Source organism: Pleurodeles waltl, chromosome 6, assembly GCF_031143425.1.
Source record: "Pleurodeles waltl isolate 20211129_DDA chromosome 6, aPleWal1.hap1.20221129, whole genome shotgun sequence".
NCBI lineage: Eukaryota > Metazoa > Chordata > Amphibia > Caudata > Salamandridae > Pleurodeles > Pleurodeles waltl.
Genome location: NC_090445.1, coordinates 332,524,025 through 332,545,108, shown reverse-complemented (window position 1 = coordinate 332,545,108; position 21,084 = coordinate 332,524,025). Strand labels below are relative to the sequence as shown.

The 21,084-nt window shown below is 43.0% G+C and overlaps 1 protein-coding gene across 1 annotated transcript in view; it reads right to left on the bottom strand.

Annotated features, from left to right (window-relative positions):
* The window catches only part of LOC138299703 (dehydrogenase/reductase SDR family member 4-like), a 244,332-nt gene that overhangs the window by 48,195 nt on the left and 175,053 nt on the right, over positions 1-21,084 (bottom strand). The window contains exon 7 of the mRNA XM_069238200.1: positions 4,280-4,414. Within this exon, the coding sequence (XP_069094301.1) occupies positions 4,280-4,414 (135 nt within the window). The remainder of the gene's footprint in view (positions 1-4,279; positions 4,415-21,084) is intronic.

Sequence of the window (21,084 nt, the reverse complement as noted above, 5' to 3'; positions counted from 1 at the left end):
GTTAGAATCGGACACAAGTCTGTCAGCCTGAGGAGCTTGCAGTGGGGATATTACAACAGGAAGATTATGGTCAGAACGACCGAAAGGAATAAACACCAATTGCCTGGAATGTCTGGTGTAGGGTAATTCACAGTGAGGTGCTTGACAAGGGTCTACATGTCATGTTCCATCCTGATAAAGATGAGCAAAATATCAGTAGTCTGGTACCAAAACAGAGCAGGGGGAAGGAAGTCAGACACCCTCAGAGAAGTAGCCAGTGGCTTTGGCATGCCTGTCTGAACAGATGGATCTCAGTCACAGTGGAGTATCTTCCAGGAAAACAGAACTTGATTGAGAACTGGAACTGGAACTCCAAATATCCAAAGCATTCCAGTGCATAGAAGCTGGACCCAGAAATATTTCAGAGGATAATGACCAAATGGGGACCTCTTTGACTTTCTGCTCTACTATGAACTTCCACGCTTCAGCTGGAGACCAGATCCCCTGGTGGAAGTGAAGGACTCTTTCCTTTAAGGTTGGATTCAGGTATCTGTTTCCCTTATTCTCAATGATTATGGGACTTATGGCACAGGTTAGGAGGCGGAATACCAACATGATCTCGGGACCTCTGGTTTGAAAATCGCAAGTTTGGGTTACAGTTCTTCTGGAACTTTCTTTGGATTCTCCAGTTCTTCCTCCTAAGCTTCTGAATATTCTGATGGATCTACATACTCAAATCAGTTGGTTGTGGAGGGATTATTCTGGTTTATGGCATGAAAAATCTGCAGAAATGCTGAGATCTTCCAAGACGTTTCGGAATAAGCTTCATTAAGAGAACATAGTTGGAGTTTGCAGTCAATCGTTACAGTTTGGCATGAAGTAGACCATTCTGATGGTGTTTGGGATGGAATCTGGACCTCGTGGGGGCTGATGAAGTGTATAGATTGAATTATCTCTCGGAACAAGCAAGTGGCAAAGTGGCATATGACACCATTTACTTACACGCCTAATGTTCGGTTATGCGCCTAATACTTAATAGAATTCTATTTCGAAACCTTTTGAGAGCTTTTCTGAAAAGCATCAGAAGGTTTTCCGCTCTGAGTGAAAAGGGCTGAGCGATCCATCATTTCTCTTTCACAATTGCAAATGCTCTACCTCCCATCCTGGCTTTCCTGCATTTAGGCATTTTAAATAGAAAAACAGAGGCGGAGCATAGTGCTCTGATTGGGGCATATCTCTAAAAGACAGCCCATATGTAATGCTCAGCCTGCTTCTTGAAAGTGCATCTTTTTTCTACTGAGAGTCAATGAAGTGGTCTCAGATGTTGCTATATGTGTTCTCTTTTTGTGATATGGAGGATTAACCTGCTGTATCCTGAATAACCTGCAGCTGCCTTTAAGCGCATTTTGGAAGCTCCAGATATAGTGCATTGGAGTAGTCGAGTTGACTATTAACCAGGGCTAGAACAAGTTGTTACTTATGCTCCACTGGAAGGAGACAACAAATCTTTCTAAGCATCTTCAAGGTTTAACAGCAGGTAGCAGAGTTTGGATTCTTGCGGCTTAAAATTTAATTTGTGGTGAAAGATAAACCCAGATTGTGGAGTTTTTCAACAGGTGTAGGGAGGTATTTCGAAAGATTGCAGTGCCATGAGTCTGACCAAGCTGAGGTGTTACCAAAAACTACCACCTCTGTTTGATCAGAGTTCAGTATCAAAGAGTTGGCGTTCATCAAGGAAGCCACACTCGTGAGCCCTGAATTAAAACTTCCTTATGAGTTCCTCATCTCATCCATTCTTGTAATGAGTTGAGTGACTTCTGCATAGGTGTAAAAATTCAGACTGAACGATTCATTTGACTTCTAGAGTGGTGCCACACTGAGGTGGAAAAGGGTGAAGTTCAAGGCTGATCCTTGGGGAACTCCACATGCTTGGGGCACTGCTTCCCAATGGAATTGACTTAGGGCAACTACTTGGTTCCTGTCTGAAAGAAAGGATGTAAATCATTTCAGCACTTCTCCATTCACGCTTGAATCTTAGAGACGATTCAGCCGGATGTTACTTGTCGAATGCTGTCAATAGATCCAACAGGATCAAGGCAGCTAATCTGCATCCTCCATGTACTGTGACAGCTGTTTATTACCCCAGCTCTCTTGCGTCTTTGCCATCACTGGCAGCAAGGAAATCGGTCTGCACAGCTGATTTAATCCACTGACGGCTTTTTTAATAGAGGTAGGATCTCTGCCTCCTTAAAAAACTGAGGCACCCGGGCCATCTCTAACAACTTATTACATATTATAGCCACCATGGGAGCAATGGATTTGGCAATTATTTTTAATTGTTTGGTCAGCATAGGGTCCTGTAATGAGCCTGATTTGATAGTGCAGAGCCTGTCCATAACTGTTTCTGCCTAATCAGTAGGAAGGTAGTCCAGCTCTCTGACTTATCATTTATTGTGGTCGATGAGATGGAAATGGCGTGATCTTCTTCAGATGTGCCAATCACAGGGTCAGGGATAGAGAAGGTTGGCATAAGGCTAGAAATTTTAGTTACAAATAGGATGCCCATTTTTGACAGAACTCCTGGGAAGGGGATTTTTTTAAATATGGGCTGCTGTTGTGGCCAAGGCCATGTAGATTGCAAAGGCCTTCTTAATGGGGTCCTTTGCTGAGCGGATGTGATTAGAGTAAAAATCATTGCAGGCCGTGTTCAACAATTGTTTATAGTGTTTAAGTTCTCTTTTATATTCCTTATCAGCATCTTCCTGGTACCTGTTTCTCCATCCACACTCTTTGGCATTTGGCTTGGACAAGCAAATCATTTTACCAGGGACCGGCGCGTGTAAGCAATGGGAAATGCTGTTTTTGTGGGGTTTTGGGGGGGGGACCTTGTCTAGGGCTGCTTTCATCCATTTATTAAAATCCGACATGTTGGCATTGATATCTACCAACAATGGCGGGTAAAAATTAATTAGTGTGTTGTTGCGTTTGTTAGCATCCATTTTCACCACTGACAAAAAGTTCTTTTTTTTTTTACACTTAGTGGTCTCTTTTAACCAATACGATTTAATTGGAAGAGCAAGAAATACTGTTTGATAGTCTGACTGCATTAGCTGTTGAGTATTGCAATACTTGATTGTATCATTGTTGGCCTATATGTGGTCCAAGGTAAATCCCGCCTGATAAGTAGGTTCAAATACTTGCTAGTGAAGATTGCATGCTGACGAATATTAGGGGATCATTAATATGAAGATTAAAGTCACATAAAACTATTAGTCACAGATGTCTGAAAAAGTGGCACACCAGCTCTGATGCGCCTCGTTTTCTGCGCCCCCCCCACGGCACCTAACAACACCATGGTTGTGCCATGTTTAACATATGGCGCACCACGGTGGTGGTAGTTAGAACAATAGCATCAAAATGTTTGATGCTATTGTGGCACTTTGCTACACTAGCGTCAAAAATGTTGATATTAGTGTAGCAAAGTGCAAGGAGGCCACTGATTTACATTGGTGCGTCATTTTAACACAGAAGAAACGTTGCATGTCTCATCATTGTTTCTCTTTGTTTTTCTGTGCCATTTATTATTCCCTCTTACTACATTTGTGTGGCTTCATTGGTATTACGTTTCTTTGTAATATATTGAGTATACTACTATCCGTCACTGCTGTATTTATATTTCCTTCCATTAAGGGAGCACACATTTGTATATCTGCCTAGTCCCTCAACTCTGCCTTGTGATCAATCACAGCTACAACAAAAACATATCAGTTCCAGTGGTCATCCATAAAGTGCCTCTCTGCACCTTACACCTCAATTCTCAGTCCGACAGATCCACAAGATTACCTTTTCCTAAAATTAAAGGGCAGAGTCCTCCAACCATCAAGAGATGTTGTATGTCTTTGACCGCTTTTCTAATTTGCAGGACTCCAAGAATCTTGATCCACAATAAAATGACTTGAAATCCAATAATCAGCGCAAGCCCCAATTGCACAAACAAGTCTTCAGACAGCCCTGCAAGATCCTGTTTATTAACTTTCCTAAGATCTTCGTCATCTGGTTAACCATTGCTCTTCAGTCAAGTTTAAATCATGTTCTCTTTCCCCAAACAATGCTGCACCATAACTGATACTTTACTACTATTCTCCACTCTGACACTCATCACTCTGACAACCTTGGCTCACTTGAGACTGGTGCAAGATAGTTCATTCGGATGTTCACGGGAGCCAAGTTGGGTGTCAGCACAATCCCCCACCCTAACTGATCCAATTCCCTTCCAATGCTTCTATGCCCAGATACTCACCTTATTGCCGAACTTAGTCTGTGTGAGCCCTGGTGCCAAACAGTTTACTCTGATGTTCATGGGTGTCAAGGTTGGTGCCAGCACTTTGGTCAGGCCAAGGAGTGCAGTCTTACTGACACAGTAGGGACCGATGCTCTGCAAAAAGGCACAAGAGAGAAATACTGAGTTTTGAGGCAGGAGAAGGAAAGGAGAGGCAGGTGAAGCAAGAAGGGTCTATTCTTTGTGATCCCCATTACCTCTATAAATACTACTCATTAAGCTTGGCTGCTAGAACCCCAAGGTCGAGCCAGACTGCTCACTAACGCAGTGACCTCAGAATGTAGCTGTAAGGGCAGGGTATCCTCTTGTCCATCTCCATCTCACCCATCTCCAATTAGTATCTTGTCTAAGCCTCAGTTGCTGTGACATGTGTCTTGTAACAAGCGCAGACAGCCATGCCTGAATCCATGCACTGCAAGATTGTGGCAGTGCATGGCATGGTTTCTCTAGGCTGCCATACTTTGCACTCATACTGTTAACTTACATGCCCAGGTGCCTCAAAATGGATCTCTGCCATCACAAACCCCACATTACCAGACAACCCATGTGCCATTCTATGATCTATATTATAGAGCAGATTCTCATATACACAGGAGCTTGGGTTGTCTCATAAGCTTCAGGGAGAAACTCAGTCTGAGGAAAAGACCAAAGCAGTCTGGATAGCAACAGAAACACAATAACATAGAACATGAATATCCAGTCATACCTAGTCCTAGTCTGCTTGTCAATGATGAGGTCTGAATTCCTATGATCTCATTGTGTCATTTGGAACTCATTGCTTGTAAGGTTGCACTCCCTTGGAGCATGGAGCGGAGGACTATTCACCCCATGTCTCACCAAAGGATGGTTTCATGAGGTTGTGAACTACAAAGCTTTGCCACACGCTGCTTTGCAGTTCACCACGTGGCTTTTCTTCCTCCCAAATCTGCTTGGTGCTGCATAGATAGTCCAGCAACCCTAACCACCTGCACAATACTTCCCACAAGTAATTCGATTCAGCCTAATGTTGGCCCAACATGCCATTGCGTCTGTAAAAATCTAGTCCCAAGATAGTGTCCTTCCAAAGAAACATGCTTCTTGACTTCCCATTCTTTTGGGGAATCAAGTCTCTGTGCTGCTTTTGGGAGCCTGAGCTGAAGCTTCCCTTAGTAGTAACTTCTCTCTTCCTGGCACACTTTGGTTTTACTGACCAGATTGTTCTTAAATGTTTGCACATCAAGCTCACTACATTGACTTCACTGCTGGCTCATACCGGCCCTGTCAGTCATATCTGAATCAGCACCTGCAACCTTTGGATCCTTCCTGTCATTCAGCGTACCAGCAATGCCCTATTATAATTCTAAGAACACTAACTGTAGCACTATCCTGGCAGCACCTTGTGTGTTTGCAGTAATACATGAAAATTACATCTACCAGTTTGAATGTTCTTCTTCTTTATTCTTAAAGAAACATACGTGTGATCAACGCTGGCAAGCACAGTTGCAACTTCCCGAGCTATATTCAACCTCAGTAAAGAAGGTCAACATTCCTGTTAGACCTGGAACCTTAGGGTGGTCTTCGTCCAGATTTTTTGCCTTTCACCTACTGTTATTGCTATATCTTTTTGTTGACCTTAGGACTCAGAGCACTTTACCATTGCTGACCAGTGCTAAAGTGCATGTGCTTCTCCCCTAAACGTGGTAACATTGGCGATTTAAACAATTAACATACTTAATTTACTTGTAAGACCCCTGTAAAGTTGTATGCCACATACCCAGGGCCTATAAATGATGTGTTACTAGTGGGCCTTCAGCACCAATTATGCCACACACGTAAGCAGCCCTGGAAACACTGCAGGACCTGTGTGTGCAGTTTCATTGTCACTTCAACTTTGCCTTCAAAACCTCTTGCCAATGCTTAAACCCCCCTTTTATTACATATAAGTCACCTCTGAGGTACGCCCTATGTAGCCCATAGGGTAAGGTGCTATGTAAGTAAAAGGCAGGACATGTACTTTTAAGTTTTACATATCCTGGTAGTGAAAAACTCCCAAAGTCGTGTTTCACTACTGTGGGGCCTACTTCTCCCATAGGCCAGCAGTGGGAATCCCTTCATGTATTTTTAAGCTGTAATTGCTGATCAGAAATGAGAACCTACATCATGTTTCTTATCATTGGAATGGTAATGATTAAACCTCTTTACGGATAAAGTCGGATCTAACATTACTATTTTAGAAATGCCACTTTTGGAAAGTGGAGAATTCTCTGCTCTTACTGCTCTGTGTGCCTTGCAGCCTGTTTCTAATACACATCTTGGCTAGGTGACAGCTACATTTTGAGCATTCCCTCTAGACAGCCACAAACACAGGAAGGGTGGGTGAGACAAAGGACTCATCTGCGTTCTGATGGGCATTCCTGGACTGGCAGGGTAGAGGGGGGCTCACACTTACACTTCAAGAGGGAAGTGCCTGTCTTCACACAAAGGGCTGATTACCCCCTACTGGTAGTCTAGAGGCAGGGCTGAGAAGAAAGAGGGAACTGTGCACTTCAAGGAGCTGCTTTAAAGCCACCCCCACTTCAAAGGCACTTTTGGGTATAAGTACTCTTAGAAATGTGGGTCTCTAATTGGCAGAGGTATGCACCCTGTTCAAGTAGGGACCACAGTCCTAGTCAGGGGAAGTAAGATACACACCCTAAATTTGCCTGTGCTCTCCCTCTGGTAGCTTGGCACAGAGCAGTTGGGCTTAACCTAATGGGCAAGGTGCAAAGTGTATGTGCAACAATTAGACTAAGGTAACACAGTGAAAGACACCACAAAGGCTCCACACTGGTTTAGAAAAATAGAGAATATTTATCTGAGTAAAACGAGACCAAAACAACAAAATCCAATATGTAGACCCTGAGACATGCAATTTTAAAGATTTAGGTGAAAATAGTGCATAGAAGCAAAAAGCGCCAACTGTGGTTATCTGGTTGCATTGGACTGGGACAAAGTCACAAGGTCACACAGACCGTGATGGAGAGAGCGGGCCAGCTACAGAGACCCACTTGGAGCTGCTGAACGCAGTACCTTAAATCCTGGTGCGCTGTCTGTGCGGCACTGCTTTGAGAGGCTTCACGTCGTCCAGTGTCAGTTCCGAGAAGCTTTGCGGGACTTGCTGTTGCTTCACCTCTATCCCAGGGAGTTTTGCAACACGGTTTTGCAAGGCTTGGCATCTCTGTGCGTCGGTTCTGATGAGCTAGCAGCTGTGCGGTGAGGCTTTTGCCGGGCTTAGCATTGCTTTGCAGCACTTACGATGAAAACCACAGAAGGCAGAGCACTTCAGACCCACTTCCGAGGGTCCAGGACTGGGGTAGCACCACTTTGCAGGGTGGACTTACAGATGGCAGTGTCCAGGTGCTGTAACCGGTGAGTTGCAGGCAGTCTTTGATGTCTCTGACACTGCAGAAGAACAGAAGGGAAGCCAACAAGCAGTTGGGAGATTCTTGGGGTTCAAGGATGTAGAGAGCAAGTCCTGTGCCTCTCACTGCAAGGAGGCAGTAGCAGGCAGCAGGCTAACACAGCAAAGCAAGTAGCAAAGTGGTAGTCCCTCCTACAGCATGGAAAGCAGTAGGCCTACACAGCAATGCAGTTGCAGAGTGGCAGTCCCTCCTGGCAGCACAGCAGTCCTTCTTCCTGGCAGAGTGTCCTTGGGTCCAGCAGAGATCTGATTTGGTGATTTTAGGGGCCCAGTATTTATACTTTGGTACCCTGACTTCCTTTGAAGTCTGCAAGGTCCCTGATCTGCCCTTAATGGTTCCAGACACTCTGAAGGAGGCTATACAGCCCTTTGTGAGAAGAGGCACAGCTGTATTCAGGAGTAAATACCAGCTCTTCCCACCCATCTAGCCCAGGAAGACACATCAGCAGGCAAATGTCACACCAAAGCTTCCTGTCTGTATGACTGTCTAGAGGGAAAGCAAAAAGCCGAGCTCCCAACAACCCCAGACCTATATCAAAGACAGGCAGAGGCACAGAATGGTTAAAGTAAGAAAATGGCAATGTTCAAAAGGTGGCATTATCAGACTTAAAATTTAAAATTTGACTTCACCATGCGTTGTGATTTTAAATTGTGAATCCAGGGACACCAAACTTTCTATTTTTCACCATTTGGAAATTACACTTACAAGAGGTTTTAAGGTAATCCCAATGTTATCCTATGGGAGAGATAGTCCTTTCAATAGTGAAAACATATTTTAAGAGTTTTTCACTATCTGGACATGTTAAACTTAAAAGTACATGTCCAACCTTTTAGATACACTGCACCCTGCCCTTTGGACTAACCAGGGCCTACCTTAGGGGTGATTTACAGGTAATAAAAAGGAAGGTTTGGGCATGGCAAGTGGGTACACATGCCAGGTCAAAATGGCAGTTAAAAACTGCACACACAGGCTCTGCAGTGTCAGGCCTGAGACATGTGAAAGGCTGCTGTAGTGGGTGGCACAATCAGTGCTGCAGGCCCACTAGTAGCATTTACTGAAAAACAGGGAAAAGGGGTCCAAAAACCACAAAACTCCCTGATAAATGCCTTATAGTTGCGTTGGGACTTCACCAGAGGACAATGGACCCTAGTCCTCCAACAACGAAACATAAGTCAAATGGTGGTGAGGTACACACTAAATAGATAGGATTGTTCTTCTCCGGATCCTTTATAAGGATGAGGTATGATTACTAAGCAAAGGATTTTCATCAGTCATCAGTATTGCTCCAAAGTCAATTTAATTATTTGAAAGGAACACAGAGACAAAGTGTAGATACTCATAAGTCCAGGGTGTTGTAACGTAGGTCAGCCGACACGTGTTTGGCCCCAAACAGCACGTAGGCCAGGGCTTTATCAAGGCTGGATAGAGAAAGAAATGACATGAGACTAAATAGTATAATGATGTCTAATATAAGTATGTTAAGAAAAATGCCGGGAAGCCAAGAAAGTGGTGCAAAAAAGTTGTGCAAAAGGAATCCCAAGAAGTTAGGAAAAAGAAAAACGCATTATATAAAGAGATACACAATATATATAGACGATCATGCTATCCCTAAAGTTTTTTTAGTTTTTTTAGTTTTTTTAGAAAGAATATCAGGATAGGCCTGTAATAAGTGATCAACCGGGTGATAAGAGAAACTCCATAAGTGATTCGAATATAACAGGAAAGATTGTCAGATGTGATAATGATACATATTTAACTAGTATTCAAATTGATATTTAAGAAAAAACCCAGCCACCATTTCAAAAAAGGTTACTTAAGATATCTGAGATATATAGGCGACATGCAAGTGAAAGACCTATAATAGTATGGTGAAAAGTAAAAATATTTCAAAAAGGAAAATAGTGACTATACATAAATAGCACAAGAGACATACCATTTATAGTAGGCAATGTTGAAGAAATTGTTATGCAGTCGTTCAAGTGAATATTAGGTCAGCTATTATCCTAAAAACATAAATATTACTATATCTGTAGTGTATTGTATATATAACAGCATATCCAATACTAACATTTTTCAAAAATTGTAGAGAAAAACAAGGAGCAAACGAACAAACAAACAAGATAAAATGCCAGAGGGATTTTGAGCTCTCTCCTATAGATCACCAAATCCTTAACCGAGGTCTATCTTTCTGTCCTACTAACTTCTGGAACATTACGCAAACCAAAATTGATTTTTTTAAATTCATACGTCACCTCAAACTTAAATCCTTTTTTTCTACCATTCTTCCTCTTCTCTTTCCCATCCATCTCCTCCTCCACATAACACACGTGATCTCTCTATCCAAGACCTAGAAGATATTGGCCTTTTACGCAATTTGTCCAATATCAACGAACCCGACGTATCTCTTTCCCAGATAGCACAAGATTTGGACCTAGACACCTATATATCTGATCCTTCTGATCTACGACCCAAATCCACCTTTACCCCCACCCTGCCGTCAGGGAACTCCATTGATCTGTTTTCAACAGCAGTACTAAGGGACCTGGATCGAGAGTACAAACACTACTGTGATAAACGAAAATATGCTCAAACTAACATCACTAAAGATCAATCATTAGCCATAAAATCTCTGAGCAATAACAATCACATAGTCATCAAAGAAGCTGACAAGGGCGGAAATATAGTTATTCCCAATACTCATGATTATTTGCAGGAAGCCTATAGGCAATTACAGGATAGGAAGTGCTATAAATTACTGTCACACAACCCAACATCTGAAATCCAACAGAAACTATTTGATCTTTTGGAACATTGGCACTCCCTTGAAATTCTGTCCAGTCGGGAAAAAAATGCTTCATATTTACAATTTCCTACCATTCCTACTTTATACCTTCTTCCAAAAATACACAAAAAAGGCCATCCACCCAAAGGTAGACCAATAATATCAGGTATTAACTCCATTTGTTCACAATTGGGCACCTTAATTGATAAGGAATTACAGCCCTTTGTGACAAACTGGTCTTCCTTTGTTAGAGACACAAAAGACATTCTACAAAAGCTACAAAACATTGATTGGCAATCTGACTATCTTCTGGTCACTATTGATGTTGTTAGTCTTTATACTTCTATAAAACATAGTGACGGCTTAGAAGCTGTGAGAAGATGTCTATCAACTAAATTAGTCAAATATCTAGAACGGAACTTGATGATTATGGAAATGCTGCAATTTTGCTTAGAAAACAACTATTCCCTTTTTGATGGCAATTTCTATTTACAACTTCAAGGTACTGCGATGGGGGCTAAATTTGCACCCCCATATGCCTGCATACCGATGGGTGCAGTAGAAAGTCATTGGCTATGAAATGACATATCTGAACACTTGACGCAGCATATCATATTTTGGGGACGTTATATAGATGACATTTTACTGATCTGGCAAGGTCAGAAGGACCTTCTTAATCAATTCCTACAATGATTGGTCCCTAACTGATGGGGCATTGATATCACTTACCAAATTTCCAATTCATCGGTAGCATATCTGGATCTTTTGATCTTCATTGAGGATGACAAGCTAAAAACTAAATTGTTTCGCAAAACGACAGCAGCAAATTCAATTTTACATGCCACCAGCTGTCACCCTCCCAGCACTATTCGGAATATTCCCCAGGGAGAATACAAAAGAGCCAGATTAAACTGTTCCACTAAACTTGATTACGACAACATCTCTATTCAAATGACTGAGAGATTATCAAATAGGGGATATAATCGTCAATCACTCAACATTACCAAGGACAAACTACGTGGAATAGACTGTAACAAGTTACTAAATAAATCCCAAACAGTCACCATGAAACCAGTCATCCGGTTTATTACCGAATTTCATAACGGTCATTACAGAATTTGGAAACTTCTACGCAAACATTGTCATTTTCTACAAAATAACCCCTCTATCAACCAATACATAACCAATTATCCCCAAATTGGCTTCAGACCGGCTCCCAACCTAAGAGACAAACTCTGTTCTTCATTCTTTCACAACCAGCCTCCAACCACATTTCTACCTCCACAACCTAAGGGCTTTTTTACCTGTAGTAAATGCTCGATTTGTAAATGGGGTCTCTCAAAAACTTCAACTACTACTATCAATGACCACAGTTTCATTATCAAAGACTTTATCAATTGCGAAAGTTCAAATGTTATCTATGGAATATGGTGCCCATGCCATCAGGCCTACATAGGCAGCACCATTCGTCCACTAAAAGTACGCATTCAGGAACACTATCGCAACATTCAAAAACTAGCAATGAAAGCCCCATTGGTAGAACATTTCTCAGAATTTCATCCACATGAACGTTTCTTCACATTCTGTGGACTTCGACGGATCAGACCAACCCCCCGAGGGGGCAACATCTCCCTACGCCTACGCAAGGAGGAAAGCAGACTCATCATCCGTTTTGACACAGTCAATAATGGACTAAACAAAGATTATGAGTGGCACTACTGGTTATTGTAATCACAGAAATACCTTTAATCAGATGTAACTTCTTTGGAAACTATGTACCGAGTTTGAACACAAAAACCTGATGTTAATTTTAATTTTCATATCTTATTTCTCTCTCCCACATAGATTATTGTGTCAGGACTCCATATCTTGCTCTGTGTGTTTTCTATCTATAGCTGTTACTAGTGAAAAATGCCTTCTCATACTATACAAAGTTAGCATTCAAAACATCACCAAGAGGGTCTTCTTCCCAACCATATAATATTTCTTCTTTTTTTCCTTTTTTTCTTTTCCTTCAGTAAATAACTTTTTTCTTATAGTCATTAGAGCTCCCCGACCAATAAATTAGAACGGGCGCCCCCCCCCGGGTACTCTCAAGATGGCGCCGCTTTTTTCCGCCTTCAACGAGAACCTTAGTCCTTTTTTCCTGTTTATACCTCAGGAAAATGACAGCCGATCGCGTATAAAGACGCGTTAGAATACCGGCGCGTTTGCCTCACTATCAACATATCATTGCAGGCGATGGATTGGACTTCTGGTTACCACACTCTCCTCCCAAATATATACGGGTGAGTGCTTCTTTAGCGTCTCATCTACTGGAGGGTTTTATTATACTGTTCTGACTATTTCAAGTCATATTTTCCTTGCCGGCCGCGTTAGAGACGCGAAAAATTACCGGCGCGTTCTGTATCATTATAAATCAAGCACAGCAAGCGACGGTTTGACATTTGTTACCGCACTTTTTTCTTTAAATACAAATGGTTGAATACACTTGTAATTCTTTCACCCATTAGAAAGCTTAATCACGCTGCCTCATTAATTTCTATCCACATTTCTCTTCTTAAGTTTTTATAACTATAGATCTAACTTTGAATCAGCCAACTACGATGATGTTACTCTCCTGGGTACACAATCCCTCGGGCATTTTATCTTGTTTGTTTGTTCGTTTGCTCCTTGTTTTTCTCTACAATTTTTGACAAATGTTAGTATTGGATATGCTGTTATATATACAATACACTACAGATATAGTCATATTTATGTTTTTAGGATAAGAGCTGACCTAATATTCACTTGAACGACTGCATAACAATTTCTTCAACATTGCCTACTATAAATGGTATGTCTCTTGTGCTATTAATGTATAGTCACTATTTTCCTTTTTGAAATATTTTTACTTTTCACCATACTATTATAGGTCTTTCACTTGCATGTCGCCTATATATCTCAGATATCTTAAGTAACCTTTTTTGAAATGGTGGCTGGGTTTTTTCTTGAATATCAATTTGAATACTAGTTAAATATGTATCATTATCACATCTGACAATCTTTCCTCTTATATTCAAATCACTTATGGAGTTTCTCTTATCACCCGGTTGATCACTTATTACAGGCCTATCCTGATATTCTTTCTAAAAAAACTAAAAAAACTTTAGGGACAGGATGATCGTCTATATATATTGTGTATCTCTTTATATATTGCGTTTTTCTTTTTCCTAACTTCTTGCGATTCCTTTTGCACAACTTTTTTGCACCACTTTCTTGGCTTCCCGGCATTTTTCTTAACATACTTATACTAGACCTCATTATACTATTTAGTCTCATGTTATTTCTTTCTCTATCCAGCCTTGAGAAAGCCCTGGCCTACGCGCCGTTTGGGGCGAAACACGTGTCGGCTGACCTACGTTACAACACCCTGGACTTATGAGTATCTACACTTTGGGGGTTATTACAACTTTGGAGGAGGTGTTAATCAGTCCCAAAAGTGACGGTAAAGTGACGGATATACCACCAGCCGTATTACGAGTCCATTATATCCTATGGAAATCGTAATACTGTTGGTGGTATATCCGTCACTTTACCGTCACTTTTGGGACGGATTAACACCTCCTCCAAAGTTGTAATAACCCCCTTTGTCTCTGTGTTCCTTTCAAATAATTAAATTGACTTTGGAGCAATACTGATGACTGATGAAAATCCTTTGCTTAATAATCATACCTCATCCTTATAAAGGATCCAGAGAAGAACAATCCTATCTATTTAGTGGGTACCTCACCACCATTTGACTTACCACTAGTAGCATTTAATTGATAGGCCCTCGGCACATATAGTGCACTTTACTAGGGACTTACAAGTAAATTAAATATGCCAACTGTGGATAAGCCAATGTTACCATGTTTAGAGTACAGGGCACATGCACTTTAGCACTGGTCAGCAGTGGTAAAGTGCCCAGAACTGTAAAAGCCAGCAAAAATGAGTCTGAAAAACAGGAGGTCAGAGGGCAAAAGGTTAGGGTAAGTCACGCCAAGGATGTCAGGTCTAACATGTACTGGGTCTCTGACCCTACCAAATCAATACACTGCTGGATTTGGGAAGAACTCTCTTGGAGTAAAGACTGCTGTACTCTAATGACTGCCACTCTGCCTGGACTGACTGTTCTAAGAGATTGCTTCTCTGCTTTGCTGTGCTACCCTGCTGAGCTCTGCCCTGCTGAGGACAAAAACTGAACCCATCCTGCTGAAGACAGAGTGACTCCAAGGGCTTGTTGGCTTGCCCCCTTCCTTTTGCAGTCTCAGGGACATCAAAGACTGCCTGGAACTCTTCTGGTGCTGCTGGACTCTGCCATCTGTGAGTCCTACCCTTGCCTGACATGGTCCCTCCTGTCCTGGGCCTCAGTAGTAGGTTCTGCAGTTGATTTCTGCAAAAACTGACACATCGCCTCCAAGTGCATGAGAAATTCTGCTGCATTGCTCCTGCAGGACTTTCGCAAAGGGTTCTCGATGACAGTGGATTCACAGCCCATGCGGCTCAACGATGGTGCTCTGCGCAGCTCTGCCCTGATGCACTGCATTCAACTCATTGGGGTTCGGCATAGACTCAGGACAAAATTGTGTGGGAAACATTTACACATCTACCGATGGTGCATATCAGTACCAAAGCATCGTTCCATCATCGTTGACGCTGTGCTTCATTAAAGGTACTGTTTCAGCAGACCATGCATCGGTTCTGTAGCCGGTGTTCCCTCTTTTGTGGTCGGCTTGTGTTTTGGATTTGCACAGGATGCTTGTGACCTCAAGTAACCTTTTAACCTCTCATGACTTCTAAGCACTATTTCATATTTAATCTTTAAAAATTAATATCTTGACTTCTATTTATTGGAGTGTTGTCGTTTTGGTCTTATGTTCTAGGATAAATATTCTCTATTTTTCTAAACTGGTGTGGATTCTCTTTTTGTGGTATTTTCATTGTGTTCCTGTTTGTGTCTGTTGCACAAATACTTTACAAATTACCTCAAGTTAAGCCTATCAACTCTGTGCCAAACTAAGGCAGCAGGGCAACAGCAAGGCAGTAGTCCTTCACAGAAAGCAGTCAGGTGAGTGCTTTGGGCAGCCAGGCAGTTCTTCTTGGCAGGATGCAGGTTCTGCTTACAAGTTTCTTCTCCAGGAAGTGTCTGTGAGGTAGAGTGTCTACCCGAAGAAGTGTCTGAGTTGGAAGGGGCAGAGGCCCTGTTTATATACCAAAATGTGTCTTTGAAGTGGCGGAGACTTCAAAGAGTGGCTTAGAAGTGCACCAGGTCCCCTTTCAGTTCAATCCTGTCTGCCAGGGTCCCAGTAGGGGGTGTGGTAGTCCTTTGTGTGAGAGCAGGCCCTCCACCCTCTCAGCCCAGGAAGACCCATTCAAAATGCAGATGTATGCAAGTGAGGCTGAGTATCCTCTGTTTGGGGTGTGTTTGAGAGAATGCATAAGGAGCTGTCAACTAAACCCAGCCAGACGTGGATTGTAAGGCACAGAAATATTTAAGTGCAGAGAAATGCTCACTTTCTAAAAGTGGCATTTCTAAAATAGTAATATTAAATCCAACTTCACCAGTCAGCAGGATTTAATTCCACCATTCAGCCATACTAAATATGATCTTCCTACTCCTTTCAGATCAGCAGCTACCACTCACACAATGTATGAGGGCAGCCCCAATGCTAGCCTATGAAGGGAGCAGGCCTCACAGCAGTGTCAAAACAAATTTAGGAGTTCTGCACTACCAGGACATGTAAACTACATAGGTACATGTCCTGCCTTTTGCCTACACAGCACCCTGCCCTATGGGTTACCTAGGGCATGCCGTAGGGGTGTTTTATATGTAGAAAAAGGGGAGTTTTAGGCTTGGCAAGTACTTTTAAATGCCAAGTCGAATTGGCAGTGAAACTGCACACACAGGCCTTGCAATGGCAGGCCTGAGACAAGGTTAAGAGAATACTTAAGTGGGTGGCACAATCAGTGCTGCATGCCCACTAGTAGCATTTTATCTAAAGGCCATGGGCACACATAGTGCACTCTACTAGGGACCTATAAGTAAATTAAACAGTCCAATTGGGTATGATCCAATGTTACCATGTTTAAAGGGAAAGAGCATATGCACTTTAGCACTGTTTAGCAGTGGTAAAGTGCACAGTCTTAAAACCAGCAAAAACAGTATCTACAAAGTGGAGAGAGGCAGGCACAAAGTTAGGGGTGACCACCCTAAGGCTGTCAGGTCTAACGTGTGCTGCACAAATACTTTACAAATTGCCTCAAGTTAAGCCTGCCAACTCTGTAACAAACTACCATAGGTTGAGCACAGGTTAATTTAAAGTGTGTATCTACCTTACCCTGACTAGGATTGTGGTCCCTACTTCAACAGGGTGCATACCTCTGCCAACCAGAGACCCAATTTCTAACAATTTGCCTTCTACATTCAAGTTGCTAAGACTGCCATTACCTATGCTAAACTACTCTAATACAACATACCTCCCTTTCGAAGAACCCCTTAATAACTATTAATACTGTTAATGCCTAAATAAATATATAATACATACCTAGACTTTATAACTAAATACAATTTCATATAAGAAAATATGCACAATGCATAAATACACATTTATAACTATATACAATTTCACATTAATTGATACCACATTACCTTTCCACATAATGAAATATATTCTTTCAAATGCTAAGGTACTTTCTTTGTCCAATCACTTCTCCTCATTCCAGATGGTCTATCTTCTTCTTTACCTCCCTTTTACCCTTTCTTCATTTGGTTTTCATTTCCTTCATCACTCTCATCTTCACTTTTCATTCATCTCTCCACTTCCAACTTGCCACACTTTACTATACTAATTAGTTTCCACCTTTTTCCGTCCCCTATATCTACACTCTATCTTCGGACCTTCACAATTTGTTTGGAAGCTGACCACATCGACAACTCTTTTGTTGTGCCACCCAACAACTGTGTGCGCACAAAATCTCCATGCACATACTCATTCCCATTTCCTTTAAAGTTTCCATCCTTTGTGTACTTTTGTGTTTTCCATGCACCCTTATCAATAACTCCTTATCATTTACTTTTCTCTTTTCCTGTCTTCCCAGTCATCCTTTTACTGTTTTAATACACAGCTTTTTCCCCTTTGATAATACAAATGGTGCTTATGATGTGGTGGAATGTGGAGTAGTGCGATAGCTCCACAGCAATTTTTTCACTTCCTCCTTTCATGGTAATCCATTCTGCATGGACAATTGTATGTTTTCATTAAGAACTCTATTGAATCTTTCCTCCAGGCCACTTAAACGGTGGATGCCTGATAGCCATCCTCACATGCACTACCCAATACTGTTCCAGGTACATACCGAATTCTCAAAAGAGGAATTTGGGACCAAAATCTGTAAGCATATCCTCAGGATAACCTTCCTTTTGCCACATCTCCTCACAAAACTGAATTATCATTTTGGACGTAACTTCACTTACGAAACTCACTTAGGGCCATTTGGAATAATAGTCCACCATAACTATGGCAAACTTTTTTCCACTGTTCTTCAGCTCAAATGGACCATAGATGTCCATGGCTACTTTTTGCTAAGCCTTGTGTGAAAAACAGATAGGTACTACCATATTTTCTTTTACTACATGAATTTTGTCACTACCTGCACAACTCATACACTTCCTTACAAACCTTTCTACGTCCTGGTCTACTCTCGGACACCAAAAGTCTTCCGCCACCTTCCTCTTTATGCCAGACCTTCTTCAATGACCTTCATGCAAAATCTCTAACAACTTTTCTCTCAATTCAACCAGTATTACCAACTTGTCACCTCGTCTTGTCACCTTCGTTACACCATCCTGAAATGACAAATCTGACCACACGTTCTTATAATTGGTCATCTCACACACACTTTTTCCCATCAACAGCCACTCTTTTGGTAAAATTTTCAAATATTTTGCAGGTCCATGTCCCTTGCCACAATTTCACACAATTCACTCTCAGAAACAGCCTTTACTTTTGTGCAAACAATATCCACAATCATCCCCTCTTCCTCTTCTTCATCAGTATCACCTTGTAATGGTAGTCTAGATAAGCAGTCTGTATTCACATTGCACAAACCTGGGTCATACTTCACCCTAAATGTATACTCCTGCACTATATATAACCATTTTGCAATTGTTGGAGAGGCTTATCGTGCACTCTTTATAGTAAAAACATCTAGCAGACTTATGATCCATTCACACCTTGAACTCTCTACCCCACACAAAATTTCTAAGGCGTTGGACACCCACCAACAGACAAGTGCCTCCTTTTCAATAGTAGAATAACTTCCCTCTGCAACTTTCAGTGTTCTTGAGGCAATCACCACAACTCTTTTTTTCCGTTACTGACTTGCATAAGTACAGCCCCTAGCCCATGCATTACGAGTTTGGTGGTCAGTGGATGGCTGCGGTGGAGATGGTGATCGCACCCCTGCGGGCCTGGCAGTATAGACCGCCATATTATGAGTATCCGGAAGGCACCTGCAGAACACAGTCACGTTTCCGTCCGGACCTCCATTGTGGACAGGCCACTGTTTCCAGCGGAAGGCCTCTTCATGCCAGCGGTTAGACAGTTTCCACCCACCATATTACGAGGTTGCACACCTAAGCGCCACGAAAACCATGGCAGAAACAAACAACATAAAAGGAAGCACCCACCTTCTGGAACACAGGCACGTCCGTAGGTGCCATGGCACGCAAATTGCAAGTCTCTCCAATGCTCCTGCTGGCCATTGACATCAAGGACCAGCGACACGGACATAGACACCAGCCGTAAGTACCCCAGCCTAGCACACACTGGAGGGAAGGACATTAGTACACACACACACACACACACGCACAAGCACACATACATACATGTGCAAGGAAAGCCAGGACAAGCTATGTAGCATCAACACCAATGGTGCCAGTGAAGATAAATATTATTTGAAATATCAAATACGTAATGAAAACAACTATTTACAAAATGCCACAAAGGCCAGTGCATGATTGTCCAAATCTCCCAGGAACACTGGGCATATGAGGAGTGCCCAACTTGACTCCTGACTGCAATGTGCAGACCTCCCCAGGGCAGGGGCATCAATGGTGCATGCAGGCACCTCAGGGATGGGGGCATGGGGGTGTGATCAGGGTTTGTATGGGGGTCCCTCCTCTTCTTTTTAGGCTTCCCCGCCTTACTGTCCTACTTTTGGGAGGGGCACCTCAGGCTTGCCCCTCTTTCCTGCCTTCTTTGGTGGGACGGTGGTGGAGGCCATGATAGCAGAGGACCCAGATGGAGTGCTACCAGGGCTGGAGGTGTGAGGGGCAGGTGTACCTGTTGTGCCAGCACTGCAGAATGCTGTCTGCAGGGTATGGCTCAGCCCATAGGAGGACAGGGAGGTGGAAGGCAGGGGTCTGGGAAGGGTAGCAGGGCATTTGGGGGAAACAGGAACTGGACCAGGGGATGGGAAGAGGGAAAACTCATGGAGGAATTTTTTTTTAGGGTCATGGGTAAGGCGTTTGGGAGTGGATGGAGAGGGGATGGTTGAGAGGTGTGTATGTGGATGTGGGTTGGGTGCTGGTGCATAGGTGTATGTTATGTGTGTGCTGGGTGTGTGTTGGGTGGATGAGTGTGGGCGTATAGGTGTCCTGGGAGGAAGAGTGGAGGAGACACAGGGAGATGACAGGGGGGATGTGTGAGTGAATGTTGGGGTGGTGTGTGAAGGTAGGGTGGATGTGCTGCATGTGGTTGTGTTGACTGTTGTGGTGCGTGTGGATGTGGTGTATGGGATGCATGTATGAGGGTCTGCTGTTGTGGTGATGGTGGCTGTGATGGCACATGTGGCTGGACCTGGGACTGATGATGTGGTGTCTGAATGTGTGAGTGACAATGTGACTGTGAGGGGGAGGAGGTGCGGGAGTCAGTGTAGGGAGTGGGTTTTGTTGTGTGTGCGTCTGAATTATGGGTGTGTGCATGGCGGTGGTGGCATTTGTGGTGCATGTGATTGTCCTTGGGCTCTGGGTCTGTTGGAGGGGATGCATGCTGGTATGAAAGTGTGCTTTGGATGGGAAATGGGAGAAGGATGTGGGAGTGGGAACAGGTAGTTGGAGGGGGGACGGAAGAAGAAGGAACACTGGCTGCTGTCAATGAGGAGGCCAGAGCCTGAAACGATCTCTGAAGGGCAGGCAGAGCACCATGAATGCTTTCCAGGAACGCATTTGACTGTTGCATCAGGGATGCCAGTCCTTGGATGGCATTCATGATGGTTGTCTGCCCAACAGAGATCGACCTCAGGAGGTCAATAACTTCCTCATTGAGGGCAGCAGGGCTGACTGGGGCAGGGGCAGAGGTGCCTGGAGTGAAGGAGATGCCCACCCTCCTGGGTGAGTGGGCACAGGCAACTGGGTGGGGAGCTAAAGGGAGGGCAGTGCTGGTAAAGGGGGTGGCGGACTAAGATGGTGCAGGCTTAGGGCCTGAAGGTTCCGCCACTGCCCCCTTGGCTCTGCTGGTATC